Genomic DNA, 19,124 nt, shown 5'->3' with positions numbered 1-19,124 from the left:
AGCTAACTCTGGGGGATTTGAATGATCTGCACAGTTGTCTTAATCTGCTTCATTTCTCTTGTGTAGACGCAGCGTAACAGCCTCCTCTCCAGAGTGTCGATGTTACCCCTTCCTTTAAGAGCTGGTGCTCTTTATTCTTAAATATGAAATCAAGCTGTAGGTTAAAAGCAAAAGGCAATAAAAATATTGATTTTTTGCTTTTAAAACGTCAAATGTTAAAAACCTAATTAATACTATTTTTGGAATGTTTTATGAGTACATTTGGGGTTCCTTAAAAGTTAAACTGAGGTTATGAAACCTTTAAACCTACTGAGAATGAACTGTTTGGGCCTTTGGGTCCTTCAGGGGACACATCGGGGACCACTAGTGTTGATGTCCCTCGCTGTTGGGGACGTCGCTGAGACAGGCTCTGCCTCCTGGCCTCACCATCTTTGCCTGACAGCAGCTTTCTAACCAGTTGGGCTTGCTCTTTGCTGGTCCACCACCTGTGCCAACATGCGAGTAATATTTTAAAATGCAAAAATATTAGTTCTCAGCTTGCAGGCCATTGATGGCCCCTCCATGCTGAACTCCAGCCCCTCCTGATGTTCTCCTCCTGCATCCATCGGTAAATAACCTCTAACTTTACCCTCTTGGAGCACATTCAAGCTGCTTGCTGTCACTGAGCCTTTCTCAGCCTCTCCTCTCTGCTGGGATGCACTTTCTCACTTCACTTAGCTTCCTTTTCAAGGCTCTGCTGAGCTGTCATCTCCTCTGAAAAGCTCCCTGACTTTCTAATGCCCTTGGTTTTGGCTTGGCCCTTGCTGGGAGTCCTCCTAGTGCCTTGTGCACTTTCCCTTACTCTTCTGATGCAATTTTTTGAAACGATTGAATTTGGTTGCTTAAGCCTTGAGAATGCCTCACCAGCACCACAACTGTATCCTGCTCTGTATGAACTCGGTGCTCAGTGCAGGGCATGAGTCTCATCTTAAAATGTGTGTGTTGAACTCAAATGAAGTGATGGAGATAAACCTTGATCAACAACGGCCTTTGCACTATCAGGCAAATTTGTTTTCAGCAAAAGGATATAGAAGCTTAGATAGATTTAGGTAAGTATATATATAGCATGTCTTTAGGAGGTTCTCAAATTTTGAAGAAGGGTCTCTTTTTATCTCTCATAAGCATGATGACTGTGACTGTTACAGAGTATTAAAGAAAATGGGTGCAGTAGCAGTGACATCAGTTTATTTAATATTTTTTCACAAGTTTGTTACTCTAAGGAAATGCAGCATGTCATGTTATTTCATTGTAAAAAATTTTATTGAACTTAACGACATCGCAACTAATAAACCTGCCATATGGTGACAAAATATCACCCGGCAAAATTCGATAACCGTAAATGTAGGGAGAGTGTACACCTTTTGGTATGATTGGTTTCCTTATTTTAAAAAAAGCTATAAAAAGGCAGAAAAATGCCTTAAGAGGATGTTGTCAAATGGGTAAAATATAGCTACTCATTATTTTTAGTCTGTAAACACAATCATTCTTAGTGGATGAACAGGTAATACCTGGCACCTTGTAAAATTCTGACTTCAGTATTTTGTCATTTTTCATGGCTTTATGCAGCCACATGATTTTGGTGAGGTTTAAGTTTGGGGTATTCATCTGCAGCCAAAGTGAAAGGTCCCCAGCTCGATTCCTGGCTGAAAGCTGCCTCTTTGTCACCTCTCCCTGGGGACCAGGCCTGGGCAAAATGCTTCCCTTCTTTGTGCTCACTGTCAACCCAATAGAATGTAAGATCCATGAGATCATGGAGTTTTGCCTCTTTTGTCAAAATTAGAATATCTTGCCCTGGTCTGTGTGGCTCAGTTGGTTGGAGCATCATCCTGTATACCAGGAGGTGGCAGGCTCGATTCTTGGCCAGGGGACATTCCCAGGTTGCGGGTTCAATTCCCAGTCTAGGCGAGTGCGGGAGGCAGCCATTTGATGTTTCTCTCTCACATCGATGTTTTGTTTTTTCTCTCTTTCTCCCTTCCTTTCTCTCTAGTAAAAAATAAAATAAAAAAATCAATGTATCTTAAACACTTAATACAGTGTCTGGTACAACGGACCCCTGTGGGCCTTGAACCTCTCTCTGTCAAGACCTAGATCTGTGGAGTTTAAATTTCCAGGGTGTTTAAAATATAAGCTCTATCCCCAAGTTGTAAACAAAAGACTTCCTTCATGCTAAAGAAATCTTGGGGGTATATTTTTGAAGAATGGATCTCTTTTCGGTCTCCTGAAATCACTCTCAACATCAGCTATAACATCCATTTTTGTAAGACAGTGCCAATAGACTGCTCTGTAGTGGGTTCAGAAACTGTGTGTGTGGAGTGCGCGCAATAAAGAGGTTTTGGGGGAAAATTCTTTTCATCTTCTTTCCCATTTCGCATGAACTTTATCTCACAACACTTCTCTTTCTTTTTCCTTTGCGACGTGGAGCTGAGCCTCCTCCAAGACGATTTCACCTTTCGACAGTAGAAGCCGCCCCTCTGGAGCCCCTTCCCAGGCTGTGCCTGCACCCGCGAGGGGTGTGCTGTCTGGCAGAGGCTTCCAGGCGCGCCCCGCTTTTGGTTTGGGAGGCGGGGTCCACTGCGGGTAGACTCCGGGCCTCCGCTCCGGGATAACTGCGCTCTGGATATCTGCGGCCCTCTGTGTTCCATGCTCTTACTTTTTTCCCTGTTGACCTGGGAGAGAGGACTGAAGTTTAGAAATCTAGACTTAAAGAGCTCATTGTTTTTCAGGTCATGCTTGCAGATACTGAAATTTGGTTTTCCCCCCTCCCTGTCTCACCCTGGGACGTGCGTCAGAAGATTCGAGCTCCAGGCTCCTGGGGCTTGCTAGCTTAGCGCCTCTCAGCCATGCTCTTCTCTTGTGTCCCTGGGGACGACAGTGCTGACCCCTCAGATGTGTTGTGAGACTTGAGTAAGACGAGGTCTGAGGAAGGACGTTAGAGTTGGGAAGGATAGCATCCTCAAGGCCGTGCGTCACACCCCGCGCCGATGCGAGGTTTATACACTTGGAAAATTAAACTTGCTTTTTACTACTGCAGCTCTTCTTGGAGCTGGTAGAAAGCTGAGAGACAATTTGTCGGCACTTTTAGCAAGGACTTCATGCCATCGGTTTGTGCGATCGCCTCGTTTCTCCATCCGTTTCTGCCTCTATCTCTAACCTTTGCTCTTCTTTCCGACTTGCGCGTTCTGGCTGCGTGATGTGCACCCTGATATAAGCAGCCGGAAAGTCTTTTTGGAGCAAGTTGTGGGAAGAAGAGCCGGCCACACAAGTAAATATTGTCGCACCAGTTTGCTTTCTTCTCCTTTGAGTTTTAGAGTGAGGATGGGCAGCCACACTGTTCCTCAGGAGAGCACTTTGCAAGTGTCACTTTCTCTACAATAGGAACCCAAGTGTCAACGCCAGTCCGTTGGAGAGAGACCGCTTCTGGGGCAATGGGGTGAATTTTGTCAGCTCCTTGACTGAAAAATAACCCATAATTCTTAACTGATACCTTTTAGAATGAACATTTTTTTTACAAGAAAAATGCAGACAACCTTTATATTGAAATTGGCCATTTGTAATAAACTTTATTTCAAGTTTTTCCCATATGATAATTAGGGAGTGTTTAACTAAAGAAAGTATTTTATCGCTTCAAGATAGGTCCTTGTACAAACTTATTTTTCATTATCTTTTAGAGTGAGTGCCCTTATTTGGGACAAAGTTCTGAGTCACATCCAGAAACGAGAAATAGAGGCAGGGTAGAACCAATGTTCATATTTTAAGTATTGTTAATATTTTATTGGAATTTTATTTTGTGTGCATTGTATGTGACACTGAATGGTAAATTGCTTTTTAAGTGCAATTTCTTTGTTGAAAAATCAGATTTAGATAATTTTATTAACTTGCACCTATTCTCTAAATTGAGAGCCTATTGCTACAAGTGGATGATCTGTAAACAAGGGTTAATTTATTGATACGTCTATAGTAAATTATTGGTCAGTCCGAGACTCAAACCATAGCTTTGCCTTCTGATCAGTGCTGTTTATATCTCAGGGAGCACAGCTACTGCATTTGTTTTCTTTATCTAAAGTTAACAAAGTTAAAGTGAAATGATATACGTATCACTACCAAGATATTTCAGAGTTTTTGAACTTCTACTGTACCTGGCCGTTATAAGAATTTCAGCCAAACCCACACAGTGTAAATTCATCTCACAGTTGTGATGTATTTCTTATTTTGGCTCTATGAATGTAATCTATGGAGCCCATGAGTGTTTTTTGGCACAATATGTCCCCAGTGTTTATATTGCTGTGCTGATGAATACGTTTGAGTTGTAATTAAATAGAATTTATTTTATTTTTTTCAGTTCTGTCGGGAGGTCCATTGCCTCAAGGGCATGAATTTGAACTGTATGAAGTTCGATTTCACTGGGGAAGAGAAAACCAGCGTGGTTCTGAGCACACAGTTAATTTCAAAGCTTTTCCCATGGAGGTAAGAATAACAGATCATTTCGTAAAACTCTTATTGTTCATGGAAAGTATTCAGCGATTTACTGAAAATGGTTTAGTTTAAAAGTGGATGCACAGCTTTTGAATTTTTACCAATTTACATTACAATTAAAAAGTGTGTAATGAAATGTAAGCTTAGGGCAGCAAATGAAGCTTCCCGGGGACTTCAGTGGGCTTGGAGGATGCACATGGGCTGTTGGACATAAAGCTAATCTATTAAGTGAAGCCGTTAAGCTTCATCCTGCTATTGCTGCTGTAAAAATTCTCCTGCCTCTGCAGATTCCGTAGGTCACTTTTGTGGATGCTCTGAATTGGTAATAAGCTGAAAACAAATAACTTTTGGAGAAACCTCAATAGTCATTAAAGTCTAGTTTAGGTCTGATTAAAATTGGTAGGTTGGATCTATTTACCACAAGCAATTAGCGCACGAGAGAGATTTTTAGAAAGTCATTTTTCTGTTTGAAGAATTCCTCTTCTCATCTTTTTTAGTCAGCGGCTGCTCTTTTTCCAATATCTGGTCGAAGTTATCATTTCTTCCTTGGGACTTGAGTTCCTTCTCTAAGCAGAATGACTTTCTCCCTGATCGTTGATCTCCTGCTTGGTAGATTGAGGCCTTGGCACTGATCTCATGGATTGTAACCTTTAGTGTCTAAAGTGTCTTTCTCACTGACTGTGGGCTTCTGTTATGGACACAATGTTTGTGTACCCCCCAAATTCATATGTTGAAACTCTACCCACCCCAGTGTTGTGGTATTAGGAGGTGGGGCCTTCCGGAGGTGATTTGGGTTAGACGAGGTCATGAGGGTGGGGCCTTCATGAATGGAATTCGTGCCCTCGTAAGAGTCCGGAGAGTTTGCTTCTCTGCTCTCTGCCTTGTGAGGCCAGGATGAGAGCACAGCCATCTACAAGCCAGGACGTGGGCCCTCACCGGGCATCAGACCTGCCAGCACCTTGATCTTGGACTTCCCAGCCTCCAGAACTGAGAACTAAATTGTTGTTTAAGCCTCCAATCTGGCAATTTGTTACACAGCCTGAGCTAAGGAAGCTCCTGACGAGAAGGCCGCCCCTCATTTCCATTTTACTATCATCCTTTCACACAGTGCCAGGACCGTCAGAGACAACCCAGGCTGGTAGTTGAGATGTCCCTGTTGGTCCTGGCCTTGTTTATATTTCTTTCATAAGGATCCACTGTCCGGGACATAGCCCTCCAGCAGCAGGTAATATTTTGGGGGATGCTGGGATGCCTGCCTTCCTTCTCTGTTGTCCCCAGCTGCACATATACTTAACCTTGTATGGCTCTGCTCGTGGTCAGTCCACGTCCAGTACTGCCTCAGTGACTGAAGTCACTACTGTATAATTTTTATAAACACCATATGCCTCAAAGAATGAAGTTAGAGGAAGTATTTCCCAACATTTCTTTAATTACAATTTTAAAAACTCCCTTTGGAAGCTCAGAATACCCCTTTCATTAAAAAAAACCTCAAATCTTAAAAGTGAAATAATGAATGTCTTGACGATGGAAGAGAAAAAACACACAATTGCAGCATATTGAAGAGAATATGTGAGATATATATACACACACACATATATACATGCACACTTTTGTGATGGTGAGGACAATAACAGCTTATTAAAGGCCTTGATTGGGAAGGTTGGGTCTTCAAATGTCACCTTTCTAGGGCTTTTTCTCAAAGCCTACAGACACCCTCTCTTTTCTAACTGCCTTAAAACAATTCTGCCCTGTCTCTGTGTCACCTCTGGCTACTGCTCTGTCCTTACTCACCATGAGAAGGAAAAGTTCACACCAGATGCAACAAAGAGGAAAGAGGACCCTCCAAAACAATTAAATCTACGGGGTGTGGAGGGCCAAGAGGGGTAGGAAAGGCCGCTGGATCGTTTTGTTTCTACCAGCCCTCAAAGACCTGCTTTAATAATAAAAACTTGAGGGGGAGATGGAATAATTGGGTAGGCAACAACCTCTTGATGGGAATCGGTGGCCTCGCTTGTGACGCACGGTATTTACCATCTTGGGAAAGCTTCCTTAGGTTAGTGAGTCAGTGGCGTGTGCTCTTTGCTCTGCGGTTGGATAGAATTTCTGGACCAAATGTTCAGACTGGTTCTGCTCCTTGGTGGTGGTGTAGCTGCTCCAGTCCATTAACCACAGGTAATGAATGGTTTGTTTGGAGTGGAAATTAAATTCTGGTAGTGAGGCTTTGTTTCTGTAGAAATCGTTATAGTTAGCATCATGGGATGACTGACTGTAGTTTTTCCAAAATAGGTTATGAATAATATTTGTATCCTATGTTATCCCAGATTATCCCTGACCCAATCTAAGAGAAAATACGTGTATCAGTCACCCCGGTGTTTGTTTAGTGCTGTGTCCTATTGAGTGCATGAATGCTGTGGGTGTGCAGAATTAGAGGGGATATCTGCAGGCAGGTGGGGTTTTGTTTTGTTTTGTCTTGTTTTAATGGAGGCTGTGAATACCGAGCTGGGCTTTAAGAAGGAGAGGGCTCCCAGGGTATGCTGAAGGAGCGGAGAGAGGGACTCCACATACAATAGTCCAGGGTGGAATGAGATGGCTGATGTGGAGACAGGTAGATAACTTGCCACTGGGGTCCTGGTCCTGAACTGCCATCGAGGGCTACCTTGAACACAAGGGTGAAGCCAACAGGATTAGCTGTGTGTGGGGACCAGGTACCCTTTTGGATACATGATTAAAAATTTTTTTAGGACATTTTCCATATTTTATTTACATTTTAGGACTAATCTCTAATCACATATCAATACATATTTCCTTTTTGTTGATTTCACTTAAACTTCAATGGATGATTTATTAAATAAACACTGTAAACAAATATTTACTTGTCTGTTACATGTAACAGGAATGGCTTTTAACAGAAATTCATCAACCTCCTTCTTGGCTTTTAAGAATGATAAATACAGATATAAAAACAATCCTGAATGTATTTTGTTACTACTAGAAGCCAGCACCCACATCGCTTCAAAAGGTAACACATTTTGTGACTTCAAACAATTTAAACTCTGGCTCTTTCACTAAGCCAGATGGTTAAAGCGTGCAATTTTTGTTTTCCCTTCTTAAGGTTTTTAGTTTTCAGAAACACACATTTCTCGCCGTGCTTGCTTTCATCTTGTAAACCTGACTTCTATTATGAATATTCCAGGTTTATGCCTAATGGCAGTTTCCTACCAGGAAAAAAATGTGCTGCATTTTTCTTCTTGTTACCTGAAAACATAATTTTACTTAACATGTGGATATTTTGCATTGTGAAATTTAACCAAGACAGCCACATGAGAAGGTTGTAGATTTAAGACCAACTGGAGATCCCATCAAGTTAATTTCTGTATGTTTGTCCTGGTGGCTGTGGAAGCTTCATATTTTCTTTGATGTCATTAAATGTCTTTGCCTTTGAAGTCCAACCGTCAATGCCATATGAGTGAATTTAGCTCTTTTGCTGACACCGGGATGCTCGGTGCATCCACCATACCACTAGAATTATTATTCCATTCATATTAATTTTGGTTACAAATCTAACTGATGGAGGAAGTTCTAGGTATTTAGGTTCACATTCAGCTTTCAGGCTACATATTCTGTTTTCATCACCTGTTTTTGGAGACTGTCATCATCTTTGCTACCTCAAGGTAGCCTAACTCTGTGGTCTGTATAATTCTTGCTAAATTATGATTAATCTTTATACATGAACAGCTACTTTCATACTTTTGTGGGAGAGTACTTCCCAGGCATTTAGATTTTATGCTGGATCAGTAAAATTTTTTATTTTCATTTTTCAATTACAGTTGACATTCAGTATTATTTTATATTGAATGGTTAGACATTTATATTATTTATGAAGTGATCCCCCCAGTAAGTCTAGTACCCACCTGGCACCATACATAGTTATTGCAATATTATTGACTATATTCCCTATATGCTGTACTTTGCATTCCCCTGACTATTTTGTAACTACTGATTTGTACTTTTGAATCACTTCATGTTTTTTACTCAGGCCTGGATCAGTAAAAAAAAGTTAAAAAAAATTAGAGGGTTGGAGATCATCAGCATGGCCAAATTTTATTTTTCCAAATAAAAACATTACTTTCTGCTCTCCCCACCATTCCTTAAAGAGAGGATTTTTACTTTAATAGCTAATTGGAGGAAGGATATGGTTTGAGAATAATAAACACAGACCTATAAATTGAATAGTTTTAACTTTTAAAAAACTCACTTATTTCTGTTTGTCTTATTTCACTGCAGATGAATGATAGTTTTGTCAGGATGGGCACTAATCCTTCCCACAGACCAGCAGGGGAGCATGTATGGTGGGTCTGACTTCCTTGCCCTTTGGACCTAATAAAAGTTTATGATTTGAGAGTGAATTACTATGAAAGAGGCACAGCATATTGTCAGTGAAATGCTTATCTTAATTTATATTGTATTTAAAGTGCAGCTATTGCTGTGTGTACTCTGAAAGGGCTGGGATAATTGAGCAGCCACATACCAGCTGCTTATGGAAAGTTGGGTGCATTAAAAAAGAGAAAGAATAAACGGAGTTTCATTGTGGAGAGCAAGATTCTTTAATTGTTAAGATCCAGGTCTTGGTTGCAAAATAGGCCAGCAAATCATTATGAAGAATTATATATCATAATATAGTACCAGTCCTGCATATTACCCACCCCCCTTAGTGTTCCAGGGCTCCAGATTTCTTATATTTCTTCTTTTCAGGCCAATATAGTGCGTACCATTTGAGTGTTCTTTTAGTGAAAATGACCTGGCCTTTTGGGTTGCTCCCACCTCATTTGTGCATTCACATGTATTTTACTGCTCTGAGGAGATGCCAGGAAGAGCTTCTTGTTTAACAGTGAAATGATGGTCTTTTCAAGCTATTTCACTTCCATGGTTATCTCAAGTAGAGCTTCATGTTTGTGAATCTCCAAAATAGAGACTCCCATTGACTTTGTAAAGAAATGTAAGAGGGTGACTGTAGTGAGACAGGACATGGGAGGATTAGACACATAAGATACATAATTAAAGAATTATTTTTAAAAGGAACTTCAGAAATCACCTGGCCCACTAACGAAGGAGAAATCTGAGGCTCCAGATGGTTAAGGGTCACAGGGCAACTCAGAGGAAACCACAGTGTATGACCTGGGTGAAGAAGAGTCTATTTTGGTTAATTAAATATTTCATTTAAGAAAGAATCGTGGGAGGGGGGAGGAGAAGGGGGGCATCTGTAATACTCTCAATAATAAAAAAGAAAGAAAAATTATCCTTTATTATCTATCTTTTCTCTAATGGCTTAGCTGGAAAGAGACAACACAAGTCTTTGTCCCTGTGGGGAGCTTTTGTGTCTCTGCACCCCACTCGGGGGCCGCTGCCTTTCAGCCCTGCATGGAACCACAGCAGTGAGGCTGTAGCGTCATGCCCGGCCTTACGGGCTGTGAAGACGAAAGCCAGAGTGGCTTTGCGGAGGTATAGGAGGTGGGGTATTGCAAAGGTGGAACCCTTCTGCCCCCTGAGAACTGGCCTGGGTTCAATGGACCATCTCGTCCCACTCACTTTGCTGAGTGCACATCTGAGGTCAGAGAGGAAGGTGACTGAGTGACGTCTAGGAAATGGCAGGAGGCACAGGAGACCTCTGAACTAACTTCTGCTCCAAGCAGCGCTGTTTTTCACTGTCCAAAGCCGATTCTTACTAGGAAAATCCACTCCAGTTTGAGATTTTATTTGCAACGATTGTTAATACTTTGGATAGGGGTTGCTTTATGTGTAAAAAAGAAAGCTTGCAAGAAGAGACGTTAAGACTGATACTAAAGGAAACAATTTGAAATTTGAACGTTCCGCTTCTTTGGGAAGTTTTATTATTTTGATCAAAAAAAGGAACATTTAGTCTCTAAATATAATGACTGTTATGATTATTACTTTGTATTCTGGAGCCTTCCACAGGGCGAGCAGAGTGAGCCTCATGGATAAACAGATGCAGGAATTAGAACCTTGCGCTATGGCCTCTTTGGTGGTCATAATTGCGAAATTCCCTCTCACATCTTAGTAAAAAAAACAAAAAAACAAATTTTATGTTTCCTGAATTCTAATGAACACTTGCATTTTTACTCCATAAAAATCATGTTCCTGTTTTGATTTAGCATGTTAATTTTTTTCATTTATTAAAATGCATTTAGTGCAGAAACCCCACAGTTTACTGAATGGAAAATAAATTATAATGTTGAGCAAACAGAAATGTTCTCTTAACTGTAACACACGATGTGGCAATCTGCCGTTCCCACTTAGAAAAAGAAGTGTGTAAGGTCAACTTGACCTTTGAGTGGTCACTTTGAACCTACCTTTGATTTTATATTTGTAAGTATTTCTTTTAGTAGATTATTCTTTGTCATTGTTTGAAGTTGTATAAAAGATTTCTTAGGGAAGTGAATTTGAAAGAAGCATTTATAGTGCAGTTGAGTTTACGATATAAGGCAAATTTGTAGAAAATAAGTTCCTATAAATGAATATGATATATAATTAACTTATAGGTAGTTATTGACTTGCTGCTGGTAAAACAAAATTAAATTGGGTTCTAACAGATGTAAGTTTTATGGTAAAATACATCTCAATATGCCTTCAGATAAAAAATGCTCTCATTTAAATATATAGTCTATAACCAGGTGGCCAACTTTAAAATAACTCATTTCCTTCCTTCCTTCCTTCCTTCCTTCCTTCCTTCCTTCCTTCCTTCCTTCCTTCCTTCCATCCATCAGTCCATCCATCCATCTACCATCCATCTGATCAACAGTACCTCTTGGGAACCTACTCTTCAGGACGTGGGCTAAGTGATAGGGGTACAGCACAGAGTGCAGTAGACACCCCCTGGGTGTTTATTACATTGGAGGAGCCCAAATGCAGTGTAAGTGATTTGTCTCCTCCCCCTTTCTCTTAACTTGATGAGTGTTTAGAAGGTATAATTTAGTGTGTGTATCTGTGGCATTTAAAGAGCTTCATCCCCTCTACCCTCTGTGTATAGTATTCAAATTCCAGCCCTTAGAAGCTAGAGGAAAATTTTTGAAGACACTTATTAGAAAGCAAATATGTTATTTGAGGTGTAAACGATTGTTAACCAAACAAATATTTATCAACTAGTATGTGAAAGGCACTGTGCTGGGCATAACCTTGCTATAGGTGGCTGTACGCTGGATCAACTACCATAGCTTAACAAAATTGGAATCAATGAGGCAGGAAAGGCCTGACGGTGGGGATAAGTTAAGGGTCTAGGTTCTGGAAAGCTGCTAGACAACATGGCACTAGAGCTGCTGCCTCGGTGAACAGTGGGGTCCTGTGGGAGGGAGTCAGGATGTGTACTTGGTGGGAAAATAGGCTCATAAATCAGAAAAACCAGGATTTAAATCCAAGCTCTGCAGTCATGGGCAAGCTAGTAAACCTCTTCCAGCCTCGATGTTGTCTGTAGAAAGGACTCAAAACTAGCTCAGAAGTTTCCAAAGAGTAAACCCTTCATTGTGTATTTTCTGTTATTAGGAAGAGGTGGAGTAGTAGTGATGACAGAAATCTAGTGAAATATCCTGAGGGGAACCCAAAAGCTTTTTTGTGTTACTATAAATAAGAAATGCAGAAAATAGGAATGGAGAAGAAAGTTTGAAGTCTTTTTTTCTTTAAAACCCGTACTCCCCACTTTAGTTGAGTATAATTTTCTATAAGTATAGTCAATATGACATTTCCTGGTCATTTTTTCTGACATATTATTATTATTATTATTATTGTTATTCATGCATATGCAGTTGAATTTATATTAGCTTATTTTGTAGCAAAAATCAAGTAAATATTTTCTGTGTAAGATAGTTGGGTAGCAGCATGATAAAAACTCTGACTGAATGGAAGGACATTAAAAAATTTTTAACTCCGTAAGATCTCAACCAGTATAAAAGCTATATATGTTTTTCTGGGTGTTTTTTTTTGTTTTTTTTGTATTTATGAATGACCGCTTAAAATGGCACAGTGATGTTAGTAAGATAAATGGTGCCCTGGTCACTGCTTTACTGTGCTTGAATACATTTTTTCTTTTATCTTCTTAGGGCCACACTCAGCAGAAACTTACCGTGGAATCCTAGAACAGCATACCATGGGTCGTAGGGGAAACTGGACTTTTTGGTTCAGGGTTCCCTAGGAGGCAGCCTGCTTTGATGATATTAAAAAAGGATCAGTTAGGTAGAGCTACATTCAGTCCAGTTCACCATGGTGTTTGCTATTGGACTTTGGTGCAAAAGGGTAATACAGTTGTACCCCCCCTTAGGGAACTTAGGGAGAGACTGTAAAAAGTAGTGATGTATTGGAGGCACCATACATTGAATATCTCATAAGTGGTAGAAAATATTGTTATTGAACATAATCTGATATTCACTTAAAGTGCTTCCTAAGAGCATTTTAAGGGCATACTTAGCTGTATTGGATGTAAATGTTGTAACTTAGTACAATATAGCTGTTTTTTTAGAAGCCTTAAAATGAATAGGAAAAAAGAATGCAGATTTTAAACTGCTGGCTATAAACATTAAGTGGAGAAGGAAGGCATTTCTGCTTGTAAGTCCTGACAAATGAAAGACGACCTTTTTTCATCAATTAATGTTTTCACTTGAGGACCCTAAGGCAAGTACATTCTCTGAACCTAGCTTAATGAATCGCTTAGAGCTCTGGATGAGAGAGTTTATTTAGTGGAACCAGTTTATTTGGTTTCAGAGTTAATGTTTCCCATGAATATTCATTGGTGAGTTCTCTGAGAAGCTCCCATAAAGAGATCTCTTCTCCCCAGCTCTAGTTCTGAGCAAATTAGGAGATAAGGCATTATTAGGGTCATCAGATGGATAACAAAAATATCACCTCTGTTGTGGATAGAACAACCTTGGAGACATAGCTTAGTGTGAGAGGAAAGGTGGGGGATGAGTGAGGTTCCAGATAGGGTTTATTAGCTTGTTTTCTAAGGGTAGCTCAAATTTCAAAAGAGGAAAAAAAATAGGGAGGAGTGAGTTGAAGGAGTGGAGTGGAAGGTCAGCCTTATTTAGGGAAAAATCCCTCTTTATAGGAACCAAGAACAGGAAAGAGGCATTTCCTGTTAACAAGACCAACTATTCCAAATTCTCCTACTTTAAAATTCCATGGTACTAGATACTAGGGAGAGACCATCCACATCTGGGAATCAATGAAGGAAGTCCCATTTCCTTTTATTGCAGGTTTGTTCACTTTAACCATCTGTGACCATGTCCCTTCTGTTTGCTGCTCCATTGTACCTGGGATAGTCATACGTTCTAGAAAGAGTTGGGGGTGGAGTGAGCAAGGATTTTTGAAGCATATGTAGGATTTAATTTTTTTCTGTCTGATTTATATGGGTGGGGTTTTGTCCAATTCACTATCGAAGCTTAGGTCAGTCATGGTTCCAACCAGAGGCATAACTAAGGGTGGTTTATGGATATTTCGTTTTTCAAAAATTGTGACCCGGGTCCAGGGCTTAAATCATTAATCCTATTCCAAATTTGGGTTGTATGGTGCTGGAAATATTTTGCAATAATTTTTAAAAACAAATGCTACTTATCCACCTTGTTATGGAGAACAAATATTACAGATTTTTATCAGTGGGCATTGTTCCTAATTAACTTATCAGCCCTGACATGCTTTAACTGTGTTCCCAATCTTGCTGGTTTCTAACTGATCTAGCGCTTGGTTACACTAAAGGGCTTGACTGTGTTTGTCAATGGCTTGGATCACAGTGGAATAAAGTCCACTCCATCAGTAATTGAGCTACCTTTCTCTCAGCTGAGCTCCATGGGTTACTGCTTCCTGTGTAGTTCTTTCTCCTCTAGAGGCTGTTTCCCCAGGAGCAAGTGAACAGAAAGAGACTATTGAATTTTGAATCAGTTAAGAAGGCAAAATGGTGAAGTGGTTCAGTTAACAAACATTTGTTAAGTGTCTGCATTTAAAGGCAAACCCTAAGAGAAATATAAAATGGAAAAAAACAGTATTTGTTTTTAATGATTTAGCCTGGTTGGAAGAGGTGGAATTAAGATAGAACCATGTGAAAAGATAGCAATGAAAGGGTGAAATGACAATGTAAAATGATTCAAAACACACTTAAGCAACTACTGTGTGTTTGTTGCTGTGATTGGTGCTGTGTATGACAATTCATGGGAAATAATCAAGGTGTAGAAGAAGTCTAAATTTCCCGACAGGGTGACGGATGTATTTTAAAAAATGGCTGTAATATGTGAAAATAGTTTTAGGGGATGAAATATAAAAGGGGACACACATCATGGAATTTCTGCTGGGCTCAGAGAAAACTGTGGAAAGGAATGAATATTGGAGTGGTGTCTTAATGATTAAGTAGACATTTGCTGGATAAAAATGACATGGATGGAAAAAGAAGAGGGGGATGTGAGAGATGGAGTAGGGGGCATATGGATAGGGCTTGCTGAGTGATTAGAAAAGGCCAGAATGATGCTGAGAAATGGAACTTGAGTAATTGGAATAGGTGATGGAACAATTAATAGCAAAAAAGGGAGTCAGAAACTGAGGTTCCATGGTGCAGAGAAGCTGATGAAATTGAGTTAATAAATCATATTATCTTAACAAAAGTCACTTTATCCTGTTACTATCAATATTGTTTTAAATCTCAGAACATCCTCAAATTAGGGTAAGAAAAATAGTAATTGGTGTCACAGTTCCTTGAAAAGTTTTAAAATGCCCTTAGCTGTAGGTAGGATGAAGAGATAAAAATGTGTGAAGCTACACTAAACCTTCTGTAATTTGAGTTGTAATTGGACCTAATCTTTCTCTACACAACAGAAGAGTGAATTAAACTGAAGATTACTAGACTTTACTTTTATTGTTAATTGGAGTTGATTTGTGTTCTTAAGGGGAAAATTTTCCAGCTTTGGGATTTTCATTCCCCCTTTTTAGTTTAATGATCTTAATTTGTTGATCTTCACAGGGTAATATGTATTTCTGCCTGGGTTTCCAAGGCATCACCCAGCAGAAACTCTTTGTGTGTTTTTCAAAGGGCCTTTCTTTGGGATGGGTACAGCTTGTGTTGTCAGTTGCTGTTTCCGGAGTCCCTGTTCCTCTGTCATACCCTTCCCATGGCCCATGTTATTTTCAAAAGAGATGTCCTATCCAGTCAGTGCACCTGATTGCTCCCACAAATTTCTGTACTTTAAAAATTAAAGAAAGTGGCAATAATAAAAAAGATATTGACTGTGAATGGAACAAATGGAGGTGCATCAAATGACATGAATATTTACATTTATATATATGTAAATTTTAATAGAGCTTTATTTTGAATTTGGTGTGAAAACCAAATTTTTGCAAATAACAATTTTATTTTAGATTATTAGAATTTGTGTATTGGCATTACTGATGTGGTTGAGCTAAAACTCTCTGGAGAACTAGACTTTTTGCTTCTTGATTCTAGTTAAAATTGAGCCCTCTTTATAGGAAGAATTATCCTTGGTTGAGTTTAATGTCAGAAACATGTAAGTCACATCTCTTATTGAACAAATGTTGAGTCTTGTGGGGACAACGAGTTGCGAGAATGGCAGATAACTTAACCTTTGTTTTCCCAGCACTTTTGTCTTTTGGGGGGGCTTGGGGAAGATATAGGACTGATCAACCACTATAGTATTTTTTGGAATACTATTCAGTAAGCATGTGCGCAGTGTTATTGTAACTGGAACCCAAGTTCAGCTACCTGCCACCACAAAAATCAAACTCATGAGGCAGATGCTAGTGAAAAAGGAAAGTGGTTTATTCAAGTGCCAGTAACCTGAGGAGATGGGGACTCTTGTGAAGCCCAAACATCTCAGTGCAGGCAGAGGTTTTCATTAGGAGGGTGAGGGAAAGCAGAACAAAGAAATCAAGGGAAGGGGTTGAAAAGTTCTCTACGTGAAGGCCAGCACAGTCCATTCCGATAAGGATCTCAGAACTGGTCAAGTGATAGTTTGGTGTGCATCATCCTGGTCTTTGTCATCCTGGTTCTACATCATCCTAGTTCTATGGTTGAAGGCCAGCAATTCTCCCAGAATTGGGATGACTCAAGGTCAGAGTCTGTATCTTCTGAAGTTAGTTCCTAGGATTCTTGTACAAACATGCTATTTATCTACATATTAGTCAGAGTCAGCATTTACAGAAGCTAGATGTTAGTCAGAGTCAGCATTTACAGAAACAATGTCAAAAGAATGGTGAGGTGGGTTATAATCCCCACTGCACCATTATGTTTGTGAAACATTAATAGAGATTTTGAGCAGGAGGCTTGGGAGAACTGTGTGTTGAATGACATGGGGATGCCAGGAGAGAGAGGGAATTATAGGAAATATGTCAAAGTTAGCTATAGTCATGTTGAATTTGATATTGGTTGAGACTTTTATATAATTAAACAAGATAAATTCTATGAATTTTTATGTTTGGAAGTTTGGTTTGACTTCTAGTAGAATTTAGGTTCCTGGCATATAGTGGGCTTTAAATAAATATAAACAAGTGGGTTAAAAAAATAGATGGGAAATTTCTAGGCATAGTGCCAGGTGATGAGTATATATAGGACAGAGATGTCCTTCTTCCACCTTGGGGACTTTGCTCTTGCTATTTCCTCTATCTGGAATATTCTTCCTTCAGATAGCCAAATGGCTTCCTCCTTCAGAACCTTTGGGTGTCTATTCAAATGTCACATATTCCATGCAATTAACCTTAACTTTCCTTAACCTGCTTGCAGTCCATGTCCCCCTTCTCTAATTTGTTTTTCTCCATAGCATTTCATAGTAATTTAATAATATATAAATATATATCTATGTATCTATGTATCTATATATAAGCATGTAAATGTGGTAATTTAGCTGGAATTTAGTGGAACTGTAAATTAAGTAGCTAGGCACAAATGCCAGATTGGGAACAAATAATAGAAGCTCTTGAATGTCAGGTTTCTGTTGAGAAGATCTTCTTTGGTCAGATGTATGATGTACACATGGTATTTTACTAAGAGCAGTGGGATCACTGTTCTGCATTTCACAGTTATGAATTTTTTACTCATTCTCCAAATATTTATTGAGTACCTACTATGTGTGTTTAGGTACTGGGAAAATACCAATGACAAAATATGCAGAAATCACTTCCTGTCTAAAACTTTTCTCTACTGAAATGTAATTAACTTAAATGATCAGAAGAGATGATGCCCTTTAAGAAATAATTTACAAAAACAGGCATGATGTTCAGATGAGGTCAGCTGGGATGATGGTCTTGACAAGGAAAAGAAGGGAGTGTTAGAAACGATGTGGGGAGTGACCATTCAGAGCTTAATGAGGGCTTTGATAGTTTGAAGATGATGGGAAAAGAGGAATCTGATGCCTCTAAGATTTGAGCCTCAGTAACCAGAAGAATAGTGGAGCTGTAAGGAATGCCAGAAAGGGGGACTGTTTTGGTGGAAAACTGTGATGTATACTTCGACATGCTTTGGATTTAACAGTTGCCTTTCATCCAAGTGGAGATGGCCAGGAAGAGTATGGAAATGCAGATCTGTATCTCATAAGAGATGTCCCAGACCAGGATTTATTGAAGCAGCTGGTATTTACTTATGTACCATTTTAATCTAGCTCTAGGTAAATGAGTTAATATAAGAGCACAACGTATCTTTTCTTCATCCAGTGTCATGGGATATCAGTTGCAATTTTAATTTGGTGTCCTATCGCCATTGCTATCAGTCACAGGAAGATGTAATGTTACTGAGTAAGCCTAATCACATGGTACTTTACCAAGAGGAAACTGTATTCCTGAGCCCAGGTAATGGCTATTCTGTGCTCTTAGTTTACACACTATGATTGTAGCTCTAATAGTAGCATATGTTGTCTTTATCCACATCAGTAATTAATCCGTTCTTGAAATTTGCTAAGCTACTCAGCAATAAACCAGTAATACAACCTACTGTTTATTAGTAAGAAATATTAATGTGAACATAAGAAATTTAGGATTAGATTTATATTCTTAAAATTGCCTTAGCTGATGATACATTTTATGCTCACTGATAACTGCTTTACATTCTTCATGTGTTTACTTTTTAGGGTATTATTAAATGATGATATAGAAAATGCCGCTTAGGCTATTTCGGGAAAAGCTCTATTTCAGAGCAAAAAGCTCAATCCACTTTTGTCTACTCTTAGATATAACTTTATTTCCAAGAAAAACTATGTTTTGTTTATCGGAGCCCAAATTTGAATTGTAATAAAATTTTTATTTTATTTATTAAATTACTTATGCTCTACATACATCTGAAATATTTGATGTAAGTGACTAATGGACTCCTTTTGCTCAGCATCCCACATCTCTTTTACCACATTTCTTTTTGTCCATTCTTCAGTTGGTGGGTACTTGGTTTGCTTCCACTTTCTGGCGATTATGAATAATGTGGCTATGAACATTTGTATAGTCCAAGTTTTGTGTGTTCATATGTTTTCATTTCTCTTGGTTATATACCTAGGTGTGGAAATGCTGAGTCATATGGTAATCCTTTTTTAATATTTTAGGAATTGTTAATTTGTTTTTCTAAGTAGCTG

The 19,124-nt window shown here is 39.2% G+C and overlaps 1 protein-coding gene across 3 annotated transcripts in view; it reads left to right on the top strand.

The window, feature by feature from the left end:
* CA8 (carbonic anhydrase 8 (inactive)) overlaps positions 1-19,124 on the top strand; it is a 76,663-nt gene that overhangs the window by 8,474 nt on the left and 49,065 nt on the right. For all 3 annotated transcript variants that reach the window (XR_015715787.1, XM_087825393.1, XM_087825392.1), the window contains exon 3: positions 4,379-4,503. Coding sequence is in view for 2 of the 3 variants with exons in the window: in XM_087825393.1 (XP_087681519.1) it covers positions 4,379-4,503 (125 nt within the window). In the remaining variant the exon portion in view is untranslated. The remainder of the gene's footprint in view (positions 1-4,378; positions 4,504-19,124) is intronic.

The sequence above is a fragment of the Miniopterus natalensis genome, chromosome 16, assembly GCF_054644295.1.
Source record: "Miniopterus natalensis isolate mMinNat1 chromosome 16, mMinNat1.hap1, whole genome shotgun sequence".
Taxonomy (NCBI): Eukaryota; Metazoa; Chordata; class Mammalia; order Chiroptera; family Miniopteridae; genus Miniopterus; species Miniopterus natalensis.
Note: the sequence above shows the minus strand (reverse complement) of the source record. Positions and strands in the feature narration are given on the sequence as shown.